This window comes from Syngnathus typhle, linkage group LG17 (assembly GCF_033458585.1).
Source record: "Syngnathus typhle isolate RoL2023-S1 ecotype Sweden linkage group LG17, RoL_Styp_1.0, whole genome shotgun sequence".
In the NCBI taxonomy this organism is placed as follows: Eukaryota; Metazoa; Chordata; class Actinopteri; order Syngnathiformes; family Syngnathidae; genus Syngnathus; species Syngnathus typhle.
Window position 1 is genome coordinate 3932546 of NC_083754.1, and position 8691 is coordinate 3941236.

At 37.2% G+C, this 8691-nt stretch overlaps 1 protein-coding gene across 2 annotated transcripts; it reads right to left on the bottom strand.

Moving 5' to 3' along the window:
• Positions 1–1363: 1363 nt before the first annotated feature.
• LOC133170975 (SEC14-like protein 1) lies at positions 1364–8105 on the bottom strand. 2 transcript variants are annotated; one of them, XM_061304212.1, is made up of 17 exons: positions 7968–8105; positions 7155–7361; positions 6944–7034; positions 5923–6072; positions 5581–5712; positions 5315–5443; positions 5018–5177; positions 4673–4782; positions 4005–4194; positions 3689–3777; positions 3532–3602; positions 3284–3455; positions 2662–2796; positions 2443–2577; positions 1975–2226; positions 1695–1873; positions 1364–1618 (listed from the first exon to the last, which is right to left on the bottom strand). In XM_061304212.1, exons 3-17 carry the CDS (start codon positions 7004–7006, stop codon positions 1513–1515), a joined length of 2073 nt encoding a protein of 690 aa, XP_061160196.1. In that variant the 5' UTR covers positions 7007–7034; positions 7155–7361; positions 7968–8105; the 3' UTR covers positions 1364–1512. The 2 variants fall into 2 exon arrangements, with proteins under 2 accessions (XP_061160196.1, XP_061160197.1); XM_061304213.1 differs by having other exon boundaries at positions 7151–7361.
• Between the last annotated feature and the right edge of the window lie 586 nt (positions 8106–8691).

Sequence of the window (8691 nt, forward strand, 5' to 3'; positions counted from 1 at the left end):
TCTCATCCATTCAAATAATCTCATTTAGTGAGAAATTGGCAATTTCTGTTATATGGATAAAAATAGTGACAAAAGAAATGAAGTATAAATTACAGGGATCCATCATTCTTCATTTTAGCTTGACATTTAGCACGGTTCTATACTTCACAAGGTTGGGGAAGACCACTCTTTTTCTCGTGAATTTATCTAAAAAGCTCAACTAGAAAATATACTTGAAAATGTAATTTTCCTTTCCTGTTTTTAAGGTGTCTTGAACAGATTAATTGGATTTACATGATTTCCTATGGGAAGCATGCTTTAGTTTTTGTATTCATTTTTTTTTCTTACTTTATTTTAACACTGCAGGCAAAAGTCTATGAAGGACAATCAAAGTCAGCCTACTAATCAATCAACATACTACTGAAAATGATATTTTACAAATAAATAAAATAAAATCTCCAAATATGTCCATTAAAAGTCTGTTACTGTTCAAAGTTTGAGTTTAGACCGAGAAGCAGCAGACAATTGCCGGAGAAGGAAAATTTAATCAAGATTGAGCTGGGAGCATATGTTAAATTCATGGATATTAAGGTTTTATGCAAATGCATTGTGCATCCAAAATAAAAAAATAAAAAACATCTCATGGTTTTCAAATTAGCAGCCTCTGAAAACATGTTTATGCAAATACTTCAATCTCAGTCTGCATCAATTTATGGACAGCTTTTGTTGTTTTTATCCTTACAACTGAATTTCATTCTATTTCCCAAGTCTATATTTGAATGCAGATTATATCCTCTACCTTAATGTGAGTAAATCAACGCACCTCTTATCAAATAGTTCATGCAAGGAGCAATCTGGACTTTCTCTTTCCAATCATCCACTTATTGCTGTGAAGAGGATAACTATTACAGCTACACTGCAACACAGCCACTGCAGACATTTCTTTCCTCCATTTCAGTATAAAGGCTCTCTAGAGGCCACAGCAATGTATGCTCTGGTAATGAATTCTTTATTCAAGCAACTCTTCTATTCCTTTGCCCAATGAGCTCGAATGGGGGAAAGAAATGTATTTGCTACACATTTGGGACAATGAGACTTTCAAAGGATTGTTGTTTCTAGCAGTCTCAATTATGTAGTTTCTGTTGTTTTGTGTCATTAAAGATGTTTTTCTGCTAAATATAAGGATTTGCAATATATATGCGGTAATATCTTGGAGTGGAATTTGTAATAATTGGTAAATGGGCACCAAAATATTAGAAACACCCCTCATGCTGGGCTACAAAATAATAAACTATGCCAAACGGAGGCTTGAACATTTTCTGTGCAAGAAAAGCCTGACATCTAGTGGACAATCAAAGAAATTCAGTGACTGCCTTATCTTTTGACATTGCCATTTATTGACCCATCAAATGCAGCAAAGATCGTCCAATGATTGATGACACTTTTCGAAATTTCAAATCCAACACAGGTTGACTGCAGCAAACCTTCTGCTACAGAAACGATCCAATTAATGGATTCCTTGTTGAGCCGACGCTACCTTGAGACAGTTGAGCTGGCGTGTGATTGGCTAGAAAGAGTAGTGGACACGCTAAGTTGAGAAAAACCACTATGACTGGACTCTAGGCTGGTCATGGACCCCCTTGAAAAAAAAATAAAAATAGGGATTTCTTTATATTCTAAACAAACACACATATCCAGGGAATAAATGAACTAACCTGATGTCTTGGGAAGCCAGCACCTCGGTATAATACATGATTTTACATTTGTGGGTGCAGACCTGCAGAGAAGCCAGCACGTCATCTACGTAAGACAGACTGGAGGTCGAGGCGGCCGGGGCGCTGTGAAAGCACCACTGGAGGATGTAGTAACCGGGCCAGCGAGTGTTGTGGGAGCCCTGTTTGAACAAAGTGAGGCACATAATCAATATGAAGGGAAAAGAGGATGGCGGTGGATTGTCTGGAGACATGTCCACAAAAAGAACTGTGTTCCATTTACCTGTGCACTCTCCCCCTCCCTGCATGTGAGGGTTTTCTCCATCAGGCTGTAGTCCCGACCCAGTACCCAATTCTTGTCTAATAGCTGCGGATTGACAGAGCCTAAGGATGTAAAAGCGTGCGTGGCGATTGTGTCTTTTTTGGGTGTCTGTGGAGCCCTTTTTGAATGGTAGATGTTGAAGAGCACGTCTCCTTTGGATACATCAAAGTCCCAAGTGATGACAGAAGATGCTTCCACGATTTCAATCAAAATCTGAAGGCATTTAGATGGAATGGGAATAAAGAACAGAGCATATTCACATGACGTTCTCATTATTTCCAGCAGATGGCGCCCTAAGCTTACAATGAATCTTATTTCTCGTTTACTAAATGGATGAGCCCAGTTTTATTTATTTATTATTCTCTTTATCAGAGAAAGGAACATTCACTTTTACATTCAGCTTGTGTTTCTTTAGATAAGTGGCTTTACCTCATATGGAGCTCCCTTGAAAATACTGGCACTTTTATATATGGAGTCTGTCAATAATCGATTGTCTTCCATCTCCAGCTCCTCTGCTGTCCTATACAAAGACTTGGGGACTAAACCTCCATCTGGAATGTCACACTTGAGAGATAAGAAAATAAAATAGTAAGCTGACAACTCTTAAAAGTAATACAAGTGCAGCTTTATGTATTGAATAAAGCTCACCATGCACTCTCCTCCTAAAAAGTCAGGAATAAATGCCTGGTCAATGTAGTCCAACAAACCTCCTGGACCTTGGTAGTCACTTGCAGAATACACAAGGAACTTCTTACGGGTGTTTTCATTGATCAGAGGGCTGACCTGCAAGTCAGAACATCAACAATATTTATGTCATAAATATTTTTTTTATTTTGATCTTTGGAATGTAATACAGTACTTAAGATCAATTAAATTCTCTTATTTAGCACATATGGGTAATGGCCTCAACCTTAAAAAAATATAATAATATAAATAATATATATATATAATACAAATAAAAAAATATATTAAAAAATATATTTTGTGTGTTTGTGTACTGTGACATTCTTTTATTCTATCCCACATTTGACATTCTACAGAGGTTTGGAAAACACCAAATTAAGGGTGCCACCATTATCTGTCCATCCAGCAACACACAGTGCTATCATGTCCAATCTTTCTATTACAGTGAGTTGTTGACATTTTCCCATTTTGAACAAGAATGGGCAATTATTTTCAACGTGGTGACCTCTAAAAGAGCAAAAATATTCGAAGCATCCCTCTTGCATGCCTTGCATTGTGGCTAGTGAATATAGCGGTTTATCCTCACCAGGGTCCAGATGACGGGAAATATTCTGGGTGCTTTCAGCATGAGCAGGCGACCCAGCGTCTCAGGGTAGTTGGCCTCTACAACTTCAATGATCCTCAGTAGAGCCTTTAGTCCAGGTCTCCACAGATGACGCATGTTAAGACCCTCCAGATCCACCAGGCAGGTCCAGCACCTGGTGCAGAAATTTTCACGATTATTTCATTTTTTCTAATTGCTATTTTGCGACCACAAGGAAAGAATTCTGTCACCAGATTGGTCGACCAAAGAGTGCCGTGTTTTCCTCACAGCGCCGAAGTCCCTCTTCGTTGATGGCGACGGCCTGGGTCATGAAGGTAAATGTCAGCCATGAAATCTGTATACAAAACTGTCTGAATGGTGTGTAAATGTGGACTTAAACCTTTTCACCTGTTGAACCAGCACCTCCTCTGTTAAAGCTCGCATTAAACCTTTTGTGTCCATGTGACCCAATCGCAATATGTAGAGCGGTCGGCCGTCTAAACACAAACGCAATAAATAATCCCATCAAAATTCAATTTAAATATATTTTTGAACTATTTTCTTTAATTGCTGGATATTGATGAAAGACACGTGGGAACTATGACAGCTGGTTTGCAGACATTAGTTAATAATCAACACGCTTATCTAGTTGCACAAGGAGTGACCCCTTCTCTAAATATGCAATAAAAGGTAAATAATGAAGAAAAAATAAAAAGGACTATGCCTCTGTCATTGTAGTGCCAGCCTCCACTGTAATAGTCCTGGAGAAGTTGAGGATGCTGCCATGATTCCAGGAGGAAATCCACTTGATGTTGCTTCCTCCATGTAAGCGATTGACACAGAAGCTCTCGAGATTTGTCAAAGTTAAAATCTGTGGCTATCAGAAAGCGCAGAACATGTTGATCCTTTGGAATCTGAAAAGGAAAAAAAAAAAAAAAAGATTCACCACAAGATCACCATAAAATATAAACCTACTGACTGAAGTTAGGGCTGTCGTTATCAAATATTTTTTAGAATTGATTATTCCGTCGATTTATCGCATAATAATTTATTTTTCATAAAAGTGTATAAAACATTTTCCCCTATTTAATATTTGATATTTTTTGTTGATTTTCCGTCAAAAAAGCAAACATGTCTTGTTTTGATTAAACGCAAAAGATAATTGTTTGTTTTCATGAATAAATAATTCAAAAAACAATAACTGTTGAGAAATAGACAATTATAAGATCAAAAATGTCTCCAAACGATTACTCAGTTGTCGATTAGGTTGATAAATCGATTCATTTTGACAGCGCTAAAATCTACCAGCAAAGCAGCAGATAACTTATTCCGTAAACAAAACGGATTGACATGGAAAAGTGACCTTATCTGTTCAGACAAAATTGATATGACCTTGCCCTTGTTGGTTTCCTGGAGCCACTGCCGAAGTCGAATAAGGCAGCTTTCCTGCAGAGGTGTTAAATCACCAAGGTAACGTCTGATGTAATCAGCATCCAACTTGTCTGCAGGCCAAAACACACCTTCAACTTAGCACATCTTCCATTGCATGCATTACAGAAAGACTCGGGGCACTTTCAACCTGAATGAAAAATATCATCGACATGCTCAATGTGAAATTTTCTGCTTGCTCTTTTTTGTACAACAGCAAAAATAAATAAATAAATCTGATTTCGGCCTTTGTCATGAGCTACAAAAGGCAAACCGAGAAAGATTTGTAATATTACGGTTGCCACCTACCATCAGCAGAGGTAGTTGCTATTTCTGTGTGGTGGTCCTTGTCATCTTTCACACAATTTCCAGGGACGACTCCCGAAGGAGAGGATGGAGTCCAACGAGGTATAAACGTTATTCCCTCTTTTTCCAGCTCTGTCAGGTGATACTGGATAATTTCTTTACCCTACCAATACATCAACGGTAAACATCAGCAGATATTTACGTGTTTGGGTTATTGAAAAGCGCTATATAAATTGAATGTATTATTATTATTATTATTATTTTTTCCGCCCACACATCATCAAATGGATCAATACCAACCTTTTCAATGCTGCTAGCATATTGTTTCATTGCTATCTTCTCTGCCATGCTTTCAAAGCCAAAAAAAGATTTAACATCAAGACTAGCTGTCTGCTCAAAACATGTCCATTCCTCATTCTCGGGATGAACCTGTGAAGCAAGAGCAGGATTTAATATAACGCTACAAAAAACAAATGTAAGACTAATATTAAAACGCACAAGGTCCAACATTGTACTGAATGGTGACAATATTGATTTACGTCATTTAGATTGGATTCAACGCTCACCGAGTATTTGCAGCACTCAGACGAAATGACCCTGTTGGAAAACGTTTCGTTCAGGACCTCAATGACGAGAGTCCGCTCTCGGCGGTTCAGGGTGTTCTTTTGGATGAAATATAGGTAGTCTATGCCAGCAATCTTGGTAGAGAAAAACAAAGCAAAAACATATTTCACTCTAACGTGGTGGTTATAGAAAGTCTACACACCCTTGTTCAAATGCCAGGTTTTTGTGATACCAAAAAAAACCCCAAGATGAATTATTGAAAAACATCTTCCATCAGTGTGACCTACAAACTCAAATGTTTTTTTTTATATTAAATAAAAATAAATTAGTTTGTAAAAGCTAACCCGTTTGAGGAGTCGAGGTGCATCAATGTCAATAGTGCAGCGCCTCTCGATCACCAGTATGGAGCCATCCTGGCTTTGGCTCTCGTTGATTATCTCACTGTCTACAAACACTGGGATCAACGTACATTTCGGGAATCTCTTGTTGTAAGCCTGACAAAGAGAAGTCAAAGTAGCCACAGTTAATTAAGGAGTGTAATTTACTGCCGTACCAACAAATCAGTAGCTGTCAACAAAAAGACGATCATTTCAAGGGTCTACAATTTTTTTTAAAGCAAAATGGGTTCATCATAATAGCATTGAGGCAAGTCATAAAAGAAAAAGTGTAATTAGGACAGTTGGTAGGAATACTGACTGCCAAAGGCAAGCTGAGAGGAGGTCTAATAAAAAAATCTTGAGCGTAAATAAAAGAGTCTGAAGGGCGAGACGATTTATTTGTTCTCAAACGAGTTGGAGATTCTACAAGGAAGTATTATTTTATTATCCCTTAGACGTAGGAGATTTACTTGAAGAGAAGATTCTCACGGGGTCAAACAAAGTGTCTGAATGTTTACTTGCACGATGTATTGAACATGTCTCGGCCGGTGTCTGCGGTGCAAAGTGTCATGGTGATTGCGTAAGCTCGGTTTAATGTATAACGTCGTTAGGGAAAAGCAAAAAGAGGCTGGGAGGAAAAAAAAAAAGCTCTAATATAAATATATACATTGAGTGTAGCCTATGTAAAAGCGCAATGCTGCATAGAAAGTATCAATACCACATTCAATCAAGCTAATCATTTCAATTTTGAGCTGCCACATTGGCACCTCCAAGCTGTCAGTTGCTCACTTACATAACTGTCCGTAAACTGTAAAAAATATATATATATATATACTTAAAAAAATGAAAAAACTAATAATAAAAAAAAAATGTCTACTGGCTACAACAACAAAAAAATAAATCTGCAGTAAAATGACAATTATTTTCTTGCATGACAATTATCTTCTTGCAGGAATAATATTAATAAAATAAAATAAAATAAACTTACGGCTATTATCAACTCAAATGGATGTTTGTAGACCCGAACAGGCGACTGGTATTCTCGCACCATGGCTGTAGTTCAGTCAGTCAGTCAGTCCCTGAATAAAGGCAACGACATTCACATGACTCACTGACGTGCTTTTATAACTGCTGATTATACTGCAAAAAAAGTTTCTATAAACCCGATACAATATTTGAAAGAGTAAAGTATGACTTACAGTCATGGGATGTTGATCCACACGTTTCAGATGTTTCAAGTTAGAGATCCATTTGAACGCCGTCCACAATCAGCTGGCAGATGAAATATTTTTTACCTCATTGGGTGTTGTAAAACTGAAAGCACCGTGACCAGCTTGTGACTGTGAATGAACTCCGCCTCTTTCGAGCCAACAGGAAACCATAAATCCGTGTCGGATTTAGAATCTCTGGTGGAAGAGGACAGGTAAGTTAAGTCAATGTAAGCGGACATGATTGGGGAAAAATAAAATCTAAATGTGAACTAATTTAGTTGTATTCCTATCTATACATGCACTTACTATTATCATTTTATTATTTATGAGCTTATTGAAAATACAATAATCATTTCAAGATGAAACTCAAACTGAAGTGGAGCTCTTCAAAATTGTCCTTTTTATTTTTCTTTGGGCTCAGCTTGCTCTAACAAGGGCCTGAATCGACAAAATCACAAGGACGTCCACTTTCTAATTTCTCTGGGTCGTTGTTGGCTGACTAACGCTCTGGGAACATTCTGTTCAAGTTACCTTTGAGAAATTCCAAAATGTTGTCCTATCATGATGGCAAGAAGAGGAACAATTGCAATTCATCACGGTAAATTTACGGGACACTTTTTTTTTGTTATTACACTATTGCATTTAAATAAATACGGATATGGATCTGACAATAAAGCACTTTAAAAGGGGAAAATAGAGACTGTTGACACGTTCAAAGTAAACAATAAATTTGATCAAGGCGTGACATAAACTACCCAAACATAAAGACTAGTTTTCAAAAAGATATATATATATTGTTACCATGTTGCAGCTTGCAAGTCGACCCATGCAGACGTTGAGCGTTAAAGTTCACCTGACAGCAACGACGCACTTCCCGAAAGGCAACCGGATGTCACATTGATATCTGAATTTTTTATTTTTTTTTAAATCATATCCGCCGTCAAAATAAAGAAATCGGTCGTTATGCGTAAACAGTCTGTGACGTAAAGTATTTCATGAGAGCGTTTCACCAAGTCAAAGCCAGCTTGTTGACGTCATTGGTGTCAATTGACGTCATTGCTCAAGGGTTGCAATTTGTAAATATCATTTTATATGGATTGTATTTTTGTTTTTTGGATGCTATTAGGTATTTTGTAAGTTGTTAATCTGCTTTTTTTGGTCAATGTTTTCATAAACAATATTAGCCAAGTTACTTTTTCCCTAGTTTTACATTTATGCACAAATACACATAATTAATGCATAACACTATGATATTAATTTTGTTAAAATCAAGGCCCACACTTATGAATTATGAACTTGACAAATGCATTCACATTCAGCTAGGATGTGAACTATGGCTCGTTTTATTTCCCATGATAACAGAAAAGAGGAATTAATCACGCTGAAATTGCTTTGGAAAATGTCAACTGCCTCTTGCCGGTTGCTTAGCTCATTACGTAATTTGGATTTAATTATCACCTGTAATTACTCTAAATGTCTTTTGAGAGGCATTATGTTTCCCCCTGTCCTTTTTGTTTTCTCCCAC